The 18,843-nt window shown below is 42.7% G+C and overlaps 1 protein-coding gene and 1 long non-coding RNA gene across 5 annotated transcripts in view; one reads left to right on the top strand and one right to left on the bottom strand.

The window, feature by feature from the left end:
• The window catches only part of DCAF5 (DDB1 and CUL4 associated factor 5), a 67,198-nt gene extending 56,847 nt beyond the window's left edge, over window positions 1-10,351 (bottom strand). The window contains exons 1-2 of the mRNA XM_036383857.1: window positions 10,138-10,351; window positions 536-679 (exon numbers count right to left, since the gene is read on the bottom strand). Of these exons, the coding sequence (XP_036239750.1) occupies window positions 536-679; window positions 10,138-10,351 (358 nt within the window). The remainder of the gene's footprint in view (window positions 1-535; window positions 680-10,137) is intronic.
• On the top strand, window positions 10,179-16,950 carry LOC118687119 (uncharacterized). 4 transcript variants are annotated; one of them, XR_004980295.2, is made up of 4 exons: window positions 10,179-10,262; window positions 10,463-10,826; window positions 11,484-11,639; window positions 12,894-16,950. It is a non-coding gene; the product is annotated as an uncharacterized LOC118687119 (long non-coding RNA). The 4 variants fall into 4 exon arrangements; XR_008508434.1 differs by lacking the exon at window positions 10,179-10,262 and having other exon boundaries at window positions 10,304-10,826; XR_004980297.2 differs by lacking the exons at window positions 10,179-10,262; window positions 10,463-10,826 and having other exon boundaries at window positions 10,849-11,639; window positions 12,894-15,225; window positions 15,311-16,950.
• Window positions 16,951-18,843: the final 1,893 nt, after the last annotated feature.

Raw genomic sequence — 18,843 nt, 5'->3', positions numbered from 1 at the left:
AATGAGAACATCAAGGGTTATCAGAGCCCAATGTGCCAACAGCTCTAAAAGGCAGAGGCTTACCAGTAAGAACTGAAACAGGGTCTAAGAAAATATCAGCCACCAATAGATGGCAATAGTCCTTCATGAGCCATCTAAGGGTGCATTGAAATCAGACATCAGCAGAAAAGATTTTCAAGCATCAGGCTTGAGTGCCAGAGAGAATGCAGGGTCTGCTCTAAGTACAGTTAAGAGGGAGTAACAAAGACAATGTTTTCCACAGTCTTTAGCACAAGTAGAGGAAGACTGGACCCAGGATTCTGATGATGGTTCAAGACGGGATGAGCTTACATCAGGGTTTGAAAAAACACATGACAAAATTGAAAATGTTCAGCTAGCTAAAGGATTCCCTGTTCCCAAAAAAATTACAATTGCTGATTAAGAACACCTTCCAGATCTCATGTGGGGCAAGATCTCACTCATTCCCTCATGGCATCTACTCCAAGGCATTCAGAATACATATTCATGTGAAATCGGGGTGCTCTTCCTTCCTTACCTCCAGAGAACACTTTAGTATTGCCACTGTTAAAAGCTAGGCAGAAGATGTTAGAGTGATGCTCCCCTTTCAGCTGAACTGGTTTGACTCTTGAGTGGATGGCTTCTTCCATATGCCAAAGTAAGACTCGGCGGTCATCCCCTCCTGGAAGAAATAAAGGAAATGTACATTACTGCCTGAGCCATGTGTAAATTGATTATAGACAAATTATTTAACTCTGCAGCTATTCATAGAAAGCTTTGCTAACACCTTAATTAGCATAAAAAATATATGCCTTCTTGGATATATAGGCACACATTTACATTAAGATGTCATGCAGTCAGGTATTCAATTAAAATTAATGACAACAGAGCAATCAGCAGGAAAAGTTTGAATTAAACAGTTGCCATTCTGCCAACACATAGTGACAACCTATAGCAACCTGGAAACTCAGAAACTTACTGCTATGTAAAATTCCATGGCAAGCTGTAGATGAATTACATGCCAAATCCACATATGCTTCTACACCAACTCCTTGTTGCCAGCATTGCTTATGTTATTCACAAAACATGAACTTTTTCTCCCTTTCACTGACAACTATATATCCTCCAGCAGTCTTTGCAAACCTTTCATAGCATAGGTTGGCTCAGGACTGATAAAAGATAAAAAAAATTACTGAAGCATTCAGAAGTCTTCAGCACACACAGTTACACCAGTTTTCTGACCTGTAAAGGTTAAGACAGCTATTTCTGAGGTGAAATCCTGACAAAGAGAGTACCTGGAAAGGAAGTTCAAATCTCTTGCTTTGCATCTTGCTGTACTCCTAATTGTTTGCCTATATGCAGTTTCAGTTCAGAGCTCTAAGTGCTTCCTTCTCTGTATGGCAAACAGTTATATATAAAATAACTATCAGACTGTTTGTGCTTCAACTGCATTAAGTTATTATTTATTAGTAAAAGAAAAAAAAATCAAGATACTATTGTACTGGTCAGCATTCTCAGCAGCAATTTTGAATACATGCAAAATCTGAATAAGGTTTCTCCAAGTCAGACTCAAAATATTTTTTGTATCTGTTTTTTATAACAAATGAAAGAGAATGGCATCAGAATTGAAAAGTGACACCAGAAACATGCTGATTACAGTTAAAACGTTTTACTTATTCTTTGCACAAGCAAAAGCCTAAACTCAGAGCCTTTTGAGCTGCTATCCAGAGGACAAAGGCATCAAAAAGAAAGAAAAAAAAAACAAACCAAAATTACTTGGCCTGCTGTTTACTTACAAAACAAGTAAATGCATAAATAGATTTCATTACTACCGTTAATCAGGTTTCTTAGAATTTTCACATCATATGTTGCTATTAAGAAATTTTCCTGTGGAACTGAGTTATGTCAAACATCCTACAAGTAAACAGTCTCTCAGCCTTTGAGTCTCCTAACAGATTTTATGACACTTTGATAGACAGTACAGCAGCATGTTATGATTACCCATGCTCCATGAAATTGTGCATTCCTCCTCCTGATTTTGTACTTCACACATCAAACAAGAGTACATGATACAAAGATTTGTGGTGCATTTGATAGCTACTAAGAACGAGTCAAATTTGATGGATCCAAAAATCTCACAGTAATTTATGGTCAACTAAATGTTGGAAACTTATATTCCTTTCTGTCTAGAAATAGGAGAGAAAGTTGTATTTGCACTCTAGTGATTGCAGATGAGCTTATAATAAGGAGACATAGAAATACATGAGTGTTGAAACATATGACCACAATATTTGAGTTAAGATCAAGAAATAACTGTCACACTGAACGTAACTACTTCCCAAAGCTGCCCACCATCACATCATTTTGTTATCACTACCTGAAAAAATATTTAAGCAACATTTACCACAGGTGAACGCCAACACTGCTTCTATCAGACTTCATTTATTGCCTTCTATAAAAGACATTTCAGGGCAAAACATAGTAACATATTGTTGTTATTTGTTACTATAGCAAACTAATTTGCAAAACCACTGCAGAAAGTCTATGCATCTTCCTACCTAACAGCATAGCCATCTTGGTGTCTCACTTTAACAGAAAACTCATAATCATTTCCACCAACCGCTGTCCAGATAAAAATAAAATAATTAAGATATCTATATAAAACAAGCATTACTGTGGTTCCCAGCACACATACAGCATGGTAGGTGTAGGATAATTTGCAACCTGTGCAGAAAAAGTGTTTGATAGTGTGAAAAGTTGCCACTACCAACTATTTTATAAGTCCTATACCTTAGTACGTGTTTGCCTTGGAAACTACTTTTCCTATTGAATACAAATGTCTCCCTCTACCAAACATCTAGATTTCCATGAAACTTTGGTGGTGGCACATTCCATATCTTAGGAGCTTTTAAATGCTCTCCACACTCATGCAGTGTTGTCCCTCCTCCATCTATGTATTCTCTACGTATTGTCTTTGGGAACTTCTACACCTACTCACTGCTCAGTTTTATTCCTCTCATATTCCACTGAGACATAAAAGTTTAACAAAATAATAACATTACTGTGTTGAAAGTGTGTTCCCTTCTAATTCCAATTTAGCTATTCTAGAAATACTTCTGACTCAAGGCCAGTTCCACCAGAAAGAAAAAGTTACCCAATGTGTTGGGCCACAGAGGATTTGTGGCAAACAAGACACTTCAGCAATCCCTACAGCCTCACACAAGAGAACAATCTGTGTTAAGTCACTGACAAATAATACCTAAGAAAAGGCAAGTCTCAAGTGACAGAAACCAGCAAATGCAATCTCCATCACCCAAACCTGACTCTTACCATAAGAGGGAAGAAAGGAGGGAGGTGTACATGTATGGGCAGGTATACAGGGAGAAAGTAAAGAAAATGTGAATATATAGTTTTTATGCTCTGTAGAAAGGAACTATGATTCATCAGACACAAACTACATACATATTATGCAACATAAGTTACAAGTCTGAGAATTATAGGAAACTTCAAGTCTGTAGCATTTGTTCTGTGCAGTAGATTGGCAAATGCTGGTTAATTAAAGTGCCCTCAATTTATGGTGAATTTATTGTGCATGTACATCAACTCTACAACTGAAGTGGAAGCCACATTCTTAAAATAATATAGAGCATAGACAATGATCATATCTGGAACACCTGGATATATGGCTTCATGTTCAAATACCTTAGCAAGGCTCCACATGTAGATTTTCTGGAAATTGAAGATCCACAGAGAATTTGTAATTTTTCAGTCCATGGTGCAAGAAACAGTAAGTTCAACATCTATAATGTGGAAATAGCTTCACTTTCGCCTTATTTGCAGCTTCTGTTTGGGACTGTATGACTGACAATGGTTTTAGGACTGTATGACTGACAATTTGAAAAGTAAAAGTTTGTGTGACCCAGCTAAGAACTACACAATGCCATTGTACAGTTATTTTACAGAAAGGAACCACATTTAAAAGTATTTAATTAGTCAAGTACTTCAGTGCTCATTACAGGAGCAGGGTCAAACCTGTAGAAACTTTCAAAACCAGAGACACAGTAAGAGAAATCTACTCGTTTTAGACCTAGAATAGTTTGAAGGGGGACAGAGCATACCCTTGCCAAAGGTAAATCTAGTCCAAACAGTATCTGCATAGCTCATGAAACACACTTGAGCTCCTGTGTGCCAACAGAAGCACTTCAAAATCATACCAGTCAGTACTGAAAAACTGCAGGTTTTAATTGCATTAACCTTGCTGATTGAGGACAAAGCTCAAGACCACAACACCCCTTTATCTCCTATATACCAGGTCCACTTGCTAAAAGAACCTTCATGGCAAGTGGGCAATACTTCTAAACCATAACATAAAAGATTAGTCTTACTGCTTGTAAGACTAATTCAGAAGTTGCATGAACCACAGAAAACAGGACTGGACAGTATTTCAAGAAGCTGATCACTTAGTTGGCCTTAGCCAAAGGCAAAAGGCCAGGCTCTGTCAGAATTATTCCCAGAAGAAAAGTCTCTAGTTTGCTCTTAGAAAAACACTGCTGAGGTAGATTTCATACCTTCCTCAGGCAGCCTTTTTCAGTTTTTCATTATCCCTGCCATTAGGCAGATTAGCCTATTATAATACCAAGCCTAAGGGGGCAGTTTGACATTACATTTAATCCCACTCCCCCTTGCCATGTGCTCCTGCTACTTTCCCCTCCATCAGATTCAGCGGCCATTCACGCACAGGGTAAACTAAAGAAGCTGACCTGACAGAAAAGCAGCAGACAGACAAACAACGTCTCCCTACCTATTCTGTCCCCCTGATCAGATGCTTCCATCATACCAGTTTCAGGCTTTAAATTACGAAAGTGCCACAGTGCAAACAATGAAGAGGAGAAATAAGTGAATGAGTTACAGGATGAAGAGAAAGTGCAAGATCAAACAGCATCCTAAAATCTTTCTTCCTACAATTTGAGACCAATTTGAATTTCTTCATCCTATTCCCACTAGACAAAAAAAAAGAGTTTACAACTTCACATATTAATAATTAAAACCACTTTTATGCAGCTCAGGACTTGCATTTCTACTCAGCTGTTCTTTCTGCAGACTAAATGGACCCCTTTCTTTCACCATTTCATTTTTCTGGGCCTCTGATCATTATTCATGCCCTCTTCTGAATTTTCTCAGTCTGGGCAAATCTTTCTCAAAGTACAGTGCCCAAAACTGAGCACAGCACTCCATTTAAGGCCCCAACAGCACCACAGCAGGTTTACTTCACATGCTTTGTCATGTCTGATCATATTTATGTTGTGATATTTATACATTTGGATCCTTTTCTACATGACTATGGGCTAGTCTCCATGGTGTATTTGTAGAGTCAACCATTTTTATTCACGTGCTTTAGGTTGCACTTGTCCCTCTCAAAACACATGACATTTTTTCCCCATGTAATGTATCTTAATTAACTTGAATTTCAACTCCTATCTCCTGAAATTATTGCTGCCTGATCCTATCATTCATGAGAAATTTTATAATTCCTCAGACATTAATTAAAACATGATGTAGTAACTGAACCTAATATTCCTCCTCACACAGAATTCTGTTTCATACAAACAAAGATCAGAGCATTCCTCCTTAAAACATACTTGATACACAATCTCCTTATTCAGAAGTAAAACTCCACAACTTTTGCTAAAGTCACCTCATTCCCATTTTAGGCTCATGTTCCTTCAGATTTATGTAAAAACTAAATTGCAGATGCATTGCCAATACTTTCTAGCACCCTCAGAAATTTAGGATCTTAGAGCAGCTATTAACTTTTGCATTATCTGGTAGGAGGAAAAAAAAAAAGCCAAAAGAAAATTACAGTACTTCCCAGAAGTTATCTTGAACATGCAGTTTAAAGTATGAAAAAAAAAAAAAAAGTGGGAGGCTCTGATAAAGATACTCATGTTTATAAAAGATAGCAGGCATGAAAAATGACAGTCAGATAAACAAACAGGAAAACATATCCACCAAACCTAAGGATGGAAGACTATTACACAGACCAAGTAAAGCTGAGTTTTAAGAAGTCAAATTGCAGGAGATGCTTGGCAAATGTGTGGTACTGTGCATACCACTGCACAGTAATTTTAATTTCCATGCATGGACAGTCACACGTTTCTCAAGCTGTTAAAAACACTACCTAGTATGTAAAGTGTTGCAAAGACACGTTTTACCCAATAGAATCATTCAACTCCATCCAGAAGCAAGTTTTAACCAATTTCAACCCACTTTGACATTGTTTGTATGTTAAGCTTTCTTCTTCCCCTGTGTCATTCTACAGGTAGTTTTTTTATGCTTGTCACACTACATCTTCTCCTGTTTGTCTACCTTCTCCTTTCAATTATTTCAATTATTAAAAATTCTTGTCCTTATGTCAGTCCCTTCTTCTAGCACCCCTGTTCCAAAACATTAATCTCTGCCCCTCCTCCCCTCTATAAAGTGACACTGTTGAGGTGTCACACAGGCACAGAAAGAACCTCTAGACTGGCCTCCAATTCAATCTGTGGACCTCAAATTTTTACTTTGAAACATGGTTAAGAACAAAAATAAATACTATTAAACATGTACTTTCCAATACAAGATTTAAAGAAGTTAAGATACTAAAAAGTTTCAAACATGCTTTTGGAGGGCCTGCTGAGGCTTGTCCACACCAAAGTTCTCTCAATAATCCTAACAGGAAAATTATCTGTAACTGCAATAACAAACCCTGTTTAAGCAGTTTGAATTGTTTACTGAAACAGTAATCATTAGCCTTACAGACTTGCTTCTGGGAGACACATTAAAAAAACAAAGAAAAAAACCAAACAAGTGGGACACCTACCCAAGGAAAGTATTCCAGCTGAGTGATGAGAACAGCACTAACTTGGATGCAGGCTAGTATTTCAATGGCATTGGTATAGCCACTATGAATGCACAGTACCAGTTGTACTTCAAACAGCTCTAACAAGGTTTATGTTGTTAACTAGTCAATCAGCCAAAGGAGACTCTCTAGGTTCAGAATATACATATTACTTAAGATTGAACAACTGAAAAGACTGCTTGCACTCTCCCTTTTCATGCACTCCAATATAGCTGTTGACTCTCTCAGCTGTAATATATACGGTTAGGAGCATCCAACAGCTCATCCTTACTTCTCTATGCTGACTATTTGGAGGGATGAGAGACCCTCATGCCACCAATTCTAAGGCTTTATCTCTATATGGAAGTCTTTAGAAGGAAGTATTCTACAAAACTTCAGAGTAGAGGTTGCTTACACCCTTCCTTTCCTCATCACTTTTCTTCCTGCTGTTGCTATTTCTCAGAGCTTCAGGATCAAGTATGGAGGAGTGCTTTGAGTATAATTTTAATGAAGCTTAGTCTTATAATGGTGTCCAATTTAACAGAGTATCCAGAAATATTTTGCCTTTTAATTTCTTGTTATTGACTGAAGCACAAAGCACCTGCATGCTGTTGCTATGGCCCATAAAGCATTCTAGATATTATGGTCATCATGGATCGCATGAAGCTTTTAAAAAAGAAAGTTAGCATAATTAGAGCTCTTCATTTTCTCAGGGCATCAGTACAAGGTCAGACTTAAGGTCATCTGTTCTTGGTTGTCCCAAAGTTGTGCACTGCTAGCACATGTAATCTTTTTTTTTTTTTTTAGGAGGGTAGAACTCCAGCACCATGTAAATACTACATATGGAGGAAAACCTTACCCTCTTTGAACATCCTGAAGTTCTATGAAAAGCTAGGAAATAGAAAACTGAACATTGCTTGAAAGCCTTCCTTTTACATACACTTTTAAGATATCCACTAGATGTGAACTCTGCCTTCATTCTTTCACTGCAACTACCTTGATTCAGGCAATTTGAACAAAATTAATTCTTAAAAGTCCATTTCAGCCCTGAACTGTTTATGCTTATGCCTAAAGAATGGATGTCAATATAGGTAAGTGCATTGATGATATGGCAAGACCTAAAGTACATCCTGAGGCCTTCTTGAGCAAGAAGAACAGAAAATACTAGTGGTGTTTCCATCACTTATTATGGAAAATAATTAAAAAAAAAAAAAAAGCAAACACACTTGAGCTCTCTGTAGCACTTAATAAGTAAAAATATATCACTCTGCTTTCTACTGAAGAAGGACCAGTACAAACCAATATAACAACTGGGACAATCGGGAACTTTAGAATGGGTGAATCAGCATTCCCTTTCCAATACACACTCATGTTTATATATATGTGTGTGTATGTATGTATGTATACACACATATATTCACAAGCTAAATGGATGCATATCTCAGAAGCAGCATGTGCATAAAGATAAAAGAATCCCTAACAGTAACACTAAGATCCTTCATGGACACTCAGAAATCACTGGAAATATGCTTGAAGTTTCTTCAGGTAAGAAATGTTAAATTTAGGAAGGTTTCAGTGTATCAGCTTCCACTCCATGTTTATACAGGGTTTCTATTCTGCCCTTGCTTAAAAGTAACCAGTCACAAAAACTTTTTATTGAATGCTCTTTGAAGTTATTACTGATACCATTGTGTGATACACTTCACCTCTGCCCAGACACCACGGTAAGGCAGTACTGCTCAGCCATGCCCCCATCACATTCCTCAGTAGCCCTGTCGCTGCTCACAAGGTAGACAGGCAAAACCGAGGCCCTCGGTTAATAACCAGGTCAGCAACCCCCTGGCAAGCGAGACCACTCTCCACAGAGCTGCCAAGGACCTCTGCGATTCCCCCGAGGGCAGCTGCCCCACACGACGGGGAACGGGCCTTTCCCGCTGCTGCCCGGCCCCTGTGGGCAGCCCCAGCCGCGGGAGAGCAGGGCAGGGGAGGCCGCTCCCTGCAGCCCGCTGTCCCCGGGGGCGAGGGCGGCCGGGACACAACGCCCCCCGACCGCGGCCTGCAATGGACACCGCGCTCGGCGGCCCTGCCCTGCCCTGCCCGGGGGGGCGCGATACGAGCGGTCCCTCCGGGGCCGGCAGCTCCCTCCCCGCCGCTCGATGGTCTCTGTCCCCTCGCAGAGTAGCGCGGGGTCCGAGGGCTTGGCGGGAGAAGAGCGCCGCGACCCCTGAGCGGCCGAGCCCCCGGGGCGCCGCGGGCGGGATCGGCCCGCGATTCCCCGGCCTGTCGCTAAGAGCCGCCCGAGGAGACCGCGGCCTGCAGCGCCCGGCCAGGCCCCGGCCTCAAGTTGCCTCCTTCCCCTGCCGCCCCTCGGAGCCCGGAGGCGGGGAAGCAGGAAGAGGCACCTGCACCAAGCGCTGCTGGGGTGGGGGGAGGCGGTCAGCCGGCCGCCGAGCCCCGCAGCCTCTCCCTGGCTAGGGGTGCAGAGCTTTTCCCCGTCCTCGGTGTCGCAGCTGATGTCAAGCCCTCGCCTCCCTCCTACCTGACAGCATCCCCCACCCCTATGGCTCCCTCAGCCCCGGGCAGGCAACAGAGGGGACCTTAAGCCAAAAACCATCACCACAAATATATCCCCCTCTTTCACAAACGCGCCCTGCAAGGAGAGGGAGGAGGAACAAAACAAAACCCGACTCCCCTCCCCCAAAACAAGATGGGGTGGGGGTGGCCCCAAAGTGACCAGTCCCTCGATTAAACCGATCCTGTTCCCGCCCGATGCCGAGTGGTACTGCAGCCCCCCCGGCCAAACTCGGGGCCGCCGCCCGCCCCCGGCAGCGATTGCTGACCCCCGGCCCAGGGCACGGCGTTGACAAATGTCACTCTGTGCCCACAATGAGCGCCGCGGGGATGCTTCTTCTCCCCGTCGTCATCCCCCCAAAATAAGAAAATCCTCTTTTAAGAGGAAAGACACGCGAGCCATCAAATAAAGGGGCACCCCTAGCTCCCACCCCCAGCGCCCGGGAAACACTCTCGTAAAAACTTTGACCAGGGCTCCCCCCCCGATAATAGTAGAATTTAAAACCTGTCAACCATTTTAGATCCCTACTTGAGAAAACATCATTCCCGGGCACCGGTGGATTTGGCAAACGGCTCTGAGCAGCGCTGCCGCGGCTTCCCTCCCCGGGCCGCAGGGGAGGCGGCCGGGGAGGAAGATGCTTCCTGGGGAGGGGGTGGCGGGAGGGGGCGAGGGACGAGAGCGTTCGCTTTACCTGAGACCAGCCACTGGCCTCCATTGTTGGAGAATTCAATGGCATTGACACAGCCGAAGTGGCCCAGGAGGTCCTTCTTGTAGAGGTTCCTGCAGCCCCGCAGGCGTCTTCGCTGGAAGTCGTGGGTGAGCAGGGGGTCCCCCTCCAAGCCCCGCTGGGACAGGAACCCCACCACCGACCGCATGCTGCCCCCCCGGCTGCCTCTCCTCCTCATGCTGCCGCCTGCGCCGCTCCCCGCCGCTCCTTCCCCCGCCGCCCCTTCCCCCGCCGCCGCCTCCCCTCCCCCGCTTCCCCCCTTGTTATGGTTATGATGATTTTTCTTTAGCCAGCCATGGCAGAGAGGTGTTAGACACTCCGCCGCTTCCTGATCCCGCTGGCTCCTCCCCGCTTCCCTCAGCAGCTGATCCTCAGCTGCAGCCCGCGCCTCCCGGCCCGGCTCTAGCGTGGCGCCGCCGCCGGTTAACTCGCTGCTGGAGCGGCGCGGGGGACAGACACCCTCGCCCCTGCGGGGGGACGGTAACGTTCGCCACTCCGGGGACGGACGGACACGTTCGCCACTCCAAGGACCTCCTGGGGCAAGGACACATTCACTGCTGCGGGAACTTCCAGGGGGCCGAACACACTCGCCGCTCCGGGGACCTTTTTGGGGAAGGACCTGTTCGCCACTCGGAGGAGCTGCGGGGGAACGGGTACGCCCGTCTCTCGGAGGAGCCGCGGGAGGACGCGTCCCGCCGCCGCTCGGCCGGCCCGGCTGAGTGACCCGTGCCGGCTGCAGCCCCGCGGCCGGCGCGGAGGTGGCGGCGGGCGGGCGGGCAGGCAGGTGCTCCCGCGGAGCGGGGAATGGAAGGGAGCGCTCCGGAGCCGCGGCCGGCCCGCCTGGGGGCAACGGGCGGGCAACGCACCGGAGGGAGGATGAGGGGAAAAACAGCTCAAGTGCGGGGGCGGTTTGCAGTGGGGCTTGTCCTCTGTAAATGCTGAGTGATTTCGACGGGAATTCAAAGCATTATGGCTTTAGAATTTAGTTTGAAGGGGTTTTTGTTGTTGTTGTGGTTGTTTTCTCTATGATAGTTATTATGGGTTTCATAGCTTGCGTTCTGCTGCTCCTTCCCGAGCAACACTGAAAACAGGAGGGCTGCCCCATCACAAGTGAGTCAGTAGACCTTCCTGCAGCCCTTGGAAGACTGCTCGAAGTACAGATAAATTTTCTTCTCTTACCCTGCAGTGTCAACTAACCCCTAAAACGCAGCTGGACTAACCAGGTGGAAGTGACCTGTGTCGTCCTTCACTGTTTAACAATACCCCAACCTTTACCTTACTGGAATAAGAATATCTTTTCTCTTTCACAGGACCCTGTACTTCTCAGGTAACATCTGATACCATGTCAGGCAACAGGAGTGTCATTCAAAGGGTGATGTCCCTGAGGTGCTGCACAGACCCCCAGTCCCACCTTGCAGCTGACTGCATGCTGTCTGTGCACAAAATGAGCAGCTTGGAACTTTCAGGTCTGTATTTCCCCATGGCTCCAGTACCTTGGGAAGATACAGTTTTCAGAAGCTGAGAGGAATTAGCCTAACCATCCTGGCCATCTTTGTGTAGCACTGCATCTGCTGGGAATTAAGAGTCTTGAAACTTTAAAATAAGCAATGGGGAAAACCCGCCCTGACATAAACTGTGATGTGGCAAGATGACTGAGTACTCTTAGACTGCTGCCATATTCTGGTGACAGCTTTTCCATAGAAATAGAAATTATTTCATTATAAAAAGTCAGTTAAGTGCTTTGGGTTTCTTCTTGGTTAAGATTATAGAAAGAGCATCAAATCCTGCATAGACCAAGCTTTTTATTTGACAACAGTATTGCCCTTATTTTAACACATAACAAAAGTAAATAAAAAACTTTCTCTTCTAATTGGGAGTAAAAAAAGAATGTAAGAAGTTACATTAACAGTGTTAACATTAACAATTAACAATGCTTCACAACTGAAGTGAAAACAAAGCAGTTAATCTCTTCTAATCTGAACTATACATAAGGATGTTTTCTAGTTACAGTTGTTGATGGCCAACTACTGCCATGTAGCATGTCTATCCTACCCTCAATATAGAGGCAAAGACACTGTCCATCATGGTTTGTGTTTATTACCTTAGCTTCAGACATTGCTATAAAATCATTTATCTTTGTTGCTTGCATGCCATGATATTCTGCACCATTACAATTATATCAGAAACTGTTGCTCACTCAGCAAGATTTCACTTTTTGCCCTTTCCTAAAGTATTGTTCAGGTTTAATATCTTTGAGTACCTTTGGTTTCTGTACTGAAAGAAATATGCAATATAATAAAATCTCCAGTGCTTTTTCTCCACATTCTGGATTCAGTCTCTCGGAAAGCTTTGTTTTGTTGGGGTTTTTCTGCTTGTTTGTTTTTGTGGTGTTTTTTAAATCACATTTCTAAGCAGTCAGAATTTAAAAGAAAAATTATAGCAGACTGTCAATCTGTTCTGCTCAATGACATGGCCATATAGGTTAAAAAACTGTACTGATAAGCATTCTTTTCACTCTCTTGATTCCTTTCTTTGAATTAATTTTGAATATAACACCTAAGGAAGTTACCATGGCCTATACAGGGTGATATCTTCCTTGGAAAATGACTGGTGTCTATGTTAATAAAGCCAGAGTGCTGTTATCTCTCCAAAGCACATAGACTGTTGTCCTGAGTCATACTGAAGTAGCATCAATGAAGCATCTTTGTCTCCTTTAACAGGAACATTCTGCAGCTTGCAATGGAATCAATGTACTGACAGGAGTTAGTCAAACAGATCAAACTTCATCGAGTTGCTGTTCTGGGGGACATGTTACCATGGGGGTGCTGTACTGAGACTGGTTGTCACAGACCAAATTGGATTGAACGTGGCCAGACTCAAAGGGCACAGGAAGCCAGAGTCTGTCTGTACACCCTGCTTGAGCTGCTTAATTCTGTAGCATGTTCATAGTCTCCTCCATGTCTCAAAAACAGCATGAAATCAAGCACAACAAATGTTTTGCCTGGAATTTCAACAAGTAGGCAACAGAGTGGAGGAGTCAACTGGAAAGGAAATGGGAGATAATGAACAGGAGGGTGACTTGTAGATGCCCTTGGAAATGAAGGTAAGTAAGTAATGTTTGATGCAATACAGAACAGGGAACTAGGAGAATCCTTAAAATAGAAAAGTGATGTGGTTAATGATCTATGTAAAAAATCTTGGGTTGCAGTTTCAGAGTTGTTAATTCTAAGGTTGTGCAGAGCTCAGTCTCTCAGAAGTACTAAATTGATCTGTATGAGGTATGGCCATGGTGTCACCTTACACTCACATTAGCTTCTGTCCATGCTACAGATTTTTTGTCCTGCCTCTGGAAGGACTGACAATAACTGATTGGTGTTTACTGTCTACTGGTACAAAGTTATCCCTTCAACATTTTTCTGAACAAATTTGAATTAGGAGAATCAGTTAAATTGCATTAGTTGTTTCCATTTGATGGCTGGGGTGTATTTGATCATTAATAGGAGGCCTACGGTCAGCTTTGCTCTGTTGTCAGCCTGTGGCATTTCCACTGGTCAATGGCTGTTGTATTAGGAGCTGTGTTGGTTAATACTGAAGGGAGAGGTATTAGGGCAGTCTTTGTATATCAATAAGAGAACAAGGGTCTTAGCTGCAAGGATGTTTTGGAGGGCTGTTTTGGAGCTGCCAAAGTGGTATATACCCTGGGTTGTAGGATCTACAAAGACATTTCAGTCAGACCTGACAGTTGACAAATAAGCTTGAGTGGCAGGTAAACTGGTGATGCTATCCACGGACACTCACAAAGAAGATAATAAGAGGGCTTTCAGGGAATAGTTCTAGCTCTGCTGAGCTCTAATTTCCTGTTAGTCATTCACAGAAGAGAGAAGATTCTGTTTTGAGTTTGGACAGGGGGAGGTATCTCATCTGAAATACAAATAAATTAATATCTCTCTGCAGATGATTTATGGATCTGCTCCTTTCCCCAGAGCTAACTCAGAGATAATGTAGGAGGGTAACAGAAGACCAAGGATTTAAGTGAAGCATGATTGATTGTGTCAGGCGAGAAAGGATGATATTTAAATACTCTTTTTGGGGTTCTGTTGAACCTTTGATTTGCTTTGGTTAATCCAGAGTGGAAACTGAGAAGTTTGGACACTGATAGTTGGATGTCTATGGAGTGAGTCAGAGAGAATGAATGCATGACTAGGAAAGTGAAGCTGAGTCAAGACTTTTATTCATTTGTTTATTTATACCAATATTTTTTATTTTTGAGGGGCAATAGAAAGAAAGGGTAAACCAAGAAGACTACATCATATTTTAGCCACATCATTTGTTTTTTAATAATTTTGGTTTTGTAATTTATTCCCTCTAGTAAGAATTTGGTGGCTTCTGGGCTTTTCTCCCTTTGCTTACGTTAATACACCAGAAAGGTAGGAAAAACTAGGACTTTTTTCTCAAATGTCTCCCCTTGGGGCTTGCCATTCTGCTATGTAGCTTTAACATGCAGCTAAGCCAATCTAATGATTTGTGGCCACTTAAAGGTGGCTTTATTTTTCTGTGGCTCTGTGTTCTGTCCCTTTCTTTGTGCTGATGCTGCTACTTACTGGACCTGCTTGTCTGCCATGTGTTTATTTGGCTCATGGAAGCGTCCCAATGAGTGCCAAAATCAGCACAAACTAGTCTGGAGTGCCCAGCTGGGAGATGAGTTTTGGAGATGGGGGATGTCATATTCTTAGCTGCCATAAACAGTGAGGCTGACTCAGTGTGCCTTCTGGACTGAACTACTGGGGTAAGCTCTTCAAGAAATGGAATTGTGAAATTAATCTCTCTTTCTATATAAGCAATGAAAAGAGTTGGCAATTAAGGAAGAAATACATTGATGATGATGATTGATGATAATACAACTCATCCTCATGGGATTATCTGACATTTTACACCTCTGAGTTTTTTTCAGATTCTTTGCAAAACCTGCAAACTCAGATCCCTTCAGTGAGCTACCACTGACTCATCTTTTGGCTAAAGACGTAGTTTCACTGAGATCTGGCTGTATGATGGGTTAGTACAAGGAATTTAAACCAGAAGAAAACCCAGTTTTTTGCTGTGCTAGCTTTCTGCTCACTTAATTCCTTGAATCAAGCAGGCACCAGTATTTGCAGAATTGAGGCTGGAGAAGAATGTTGACAGGGAGAAGGGGGAAGCAGAACTGCCTTTTGAACAGAAGCTAAACCTTCTATCCACCTGGTTGCAGTATGAGACTCCATCTTTAGGATGGGGCTTCACAGTTGATTGAAACTGCTCTCATTCTGACTTCTTGAGGAAAGAAACCCTACTGCTTTCCTGGTATCAACCCTGTTAAAACAAACCCTGCTCAAAATGGCTTGTTTGCATATATAGTCATGGTGTTACCAGCATCGACAGAAGGAAGATAAATCACATTAGAAGTTGAAATGGGAGTTTGGCTTTTTTCTGTAGCTTGGGATGGGGCCCCAAAGAGAGTGTTATTAATGATCTAGTGGGGACTACATGCAGCTCTCTGCTTATTGTCTGCTACCAGCAATTTAAGTCTTCACTGGAGCCTCTCTCCTTTGATATTCCACGATCATTGATTTTCCTTTGAACACTGAGTCATTTACCCTAGTCTTCTCCCTCCTAAAGGATGAGCTAATGTCATTATAAAAATAATTCTTTTTTCTGTGATCAGCAGAACAAGTGAAGCCTGGTTTCCTATGGATTTGTCCTGATGTGGTACTGCTGTGTGGATTCTCATACGTATACTAAGCAGCGTCTACACATGCTTACCATTTTATCAGTGACAGCTTTTTTAGGACCTTTTTCATCCATTTGGCTTTACATTTCACTTGTTACCTTTGTACAAATTTAGATGGAATTTAGCAATGGTTTAAACATGCTTTTTTGGCAAGGAAAGTGGGGGAAGTAATGGGACCGAGAGGCAGAAACACCAACATAGAGTAATTTCATAACCCTTCTTTCCTTAGGAAATCAGGCTAAAAATTAGTCTTTTGACAGAGACCTCACATCAGGCTACAGACACAGAAAAGTAAATGTTGCTGTTTACCATACAAAGGCTTCCCTTTACCTGCTGTAACAGATTTCTTATAAGTAAGGCTAAGCCAGCAGTTGGTGTTTACTCACTTGGTTATCTTGTCATCTTCAGCAACGTCCCTATCAGGTTTTGGGAACTTTTGGTTTGTTTGGTTTTGGTTTGGCTTTTTTGGTTTGTTTGGTGGGTTTTTTTGTCGTTGTTGTTTTGTTAGTTTTTTGGGGTTTTTTGGTTTGGTTTTTTTTGTTTGTTTGTTTGGGGTTTTTGTTTTTGTTTGGTTTGGTTTTGGGTGTTTTTTGGTTGGTTGGTTGGTTTGTTGATTTTTTGGGTTTTGGTTTGATTTTGGTTTGGTTTTTTGCCAGAGTGCATTCATGCATCAGTTGCTTTTACTTATTTTTAATTTAATCTTTATACTTGAATAAATGGCTATGTAGATTTAAGACAAGGTGTTAAAGAGACTTATGGCTTACAGGACTCTGCAATGTCAGTGATGCCATGAAAAATAAAGGCTTTAAATGCAACCAGGGATACATTCCTCTTACTTGGAGAAAAGCTAGCATCTTCTCTGTGAGGTTTTCACTTTGTAATAAAATAGAAATTATTTTATAGAAATATTATTTCTTTTATATAAAATAAATATTGGGGTATTTTAATTTTTTTCTATTGTAACTTTACACTTCAATTACTTTAGAAATGAAAATAAACAATTTATTTGCAGATTTGTTCAGTATTTTGTGCTTATCTTGAGCTCTGACAGAGTTGTCTTAAGGATGCCTTGCCTACCCCACAGTAGGGCAGTTGGATCCCGGAGCCCAGCTGCATCATCTTGGTTCTCTTTCCAATCACTTGGGCCTTGAAATGTCTGTTGTGCCCGCAGGTGTCACCTTTTGTCCTTGAACTAGTTTACAGATGGATCAGTTCCATGATTTTCTGACCCTCTCATTACAGATATGCGGGTGCTGGAGCAAGGGAGCAGGGAGTGAGCAGTCAGTCACAGGTACAACAGGAAACATGGGACTATCCATCCAAGTGGCAATCCAGGTTTATGCTAGATTCCAATGACCATGCAAAACAAAGCACTATACCTTAAGGGATATGTGTGAAGGGAAGAGAGAGGGAGATAAACTGGCAAAACATGTCCATCTGACTGTGGGAACTCAGGTACTGCCAGACCCCTCCAGCTTTCTCTCCTGAGCATGCACATGATGCACCTTTCTTCTGAGCACAAGTCATGTGAGCAACTTCAGAGTCGTGCTGGCTCCTGCATGGTGACCTGCAGTTCAGCTGGTCAGCTGTGCATGGTGCATTGGAGCACAGGGATGGATGGAGAAGCTGGGGCCAGGGTGTGACTGAAAGGGAGATGCAGACCTTCCCTCTAGAGGAGAATGAAGGAGAGAGAAGGTGTGAGTTACTGCAGTGAGATTGCAATGCTTCGTAACTCAGTGAATTAATATGAAAATGGATCCATGTCTTGTCACTGTAGAGCAAGACTGAGAGGCTTTGCAGAAACACTTAATGTTTTTGTATTTGTACATTTGAACTTTGAGTTTGTACATTTGTACATGTTGTATTTGTACATTCAAAATACAGATGCAAGTCAATGGAAAACAAAACTCTGATCCTACCCCAGCACCAGTGAGACCTGATACAGCCACACCATGCTGGCATAGATCAGGTCATTAGAACAAGTAGCTGCTTAACCTTTATTAGCCTTGATATCTTATTCCTGATAAGGAGAGGCCCTTATTTGCTCAGAAAAGTGTTCTGAAAATCACCTGTTTTCCTTGTGAGCTATCAGGATGTCTGAGTACCTCATTCCTGAGTTAAGAAAAAAAAGAAGGGGGGAAATAAAGATGAGTTACAGACTGAGAAAAATACTGCTTCTATAGAAGATTTTTGCCAGTGCCAACCATTAGCCACTTTGTTGCACTCTTTGGACAACAGGTCTGCTAAATACCAAATCTCTGCTTGGGAGATCCTCCTACTGTGATGACTACAAGTGGCAAAGTTAAAACAAAACAGAGTTTGATGCCGTTAAATTGATTTAGCACAGTATTTTCTGTGGGTTCAGTCTCTACTTCAAATAGATGCAGCTCGGTGGCACAAAATCTGGGACCTACTGAGAATTGCAAAGGAATTCAAAGAAATTGGGTGCTCAGATCCTCTCAGATCGAAGAAATTGGGTGCTCAGATCCTCCTCTTTGGAAAGGAGTTTGTGCTAGAAACTCGTTTGCTTTTTAACAGGGATGACCTCAAGCCTTGACGATCGTAACTCTGGATACAGCATCTGCCTGTATACTCACTGTCCAGGTTTTGTGGTGTCACTCTTCTAACATTCATATTTTTCCATACACACGGGGGAACAATCACTTGTCATGATTAAGTGACATGTTCCTCTGTTAATTTCTTAACAGTCTCCATTTGATTTGTTCCCTCTTTGTTTTCTTCCAGTTTGCCACTTTGGAGGTGGCTGCTATTTATTTGCTATTTTTTTTGCTATTTATTTTCCCGGCTGCCTTTGTTCTTTACTTCCCACTCTATCTGGTCCCTCCTGCCCCAGGGGTTTCGCGGTGCTCTACATGTGGGCGACTTCACGCCCGCTGCGGCTCGCT

This window comes from Molothrus ater, chromosome 6 (assembly GCF_012460135.2).
Source record: "Molothrus ater isolate BHLD 08-10-18 breed brown headed cowbird chromosome 6, BPBGC_Mater_1.1, whole genome shotgun sequence".
Taxonomy (NCBI): domain Eukaryota; kingdom Metazoa; phylum Chordata; class Aves; order Passeriformes; family Icteridae; genus Molothrus; species Molothrus ater.
The sequence above is the reverse complement of the archived record's forward strand: the minus strand, read 5'-3'. Positions and strand labels throughout refer to the sequence as shown.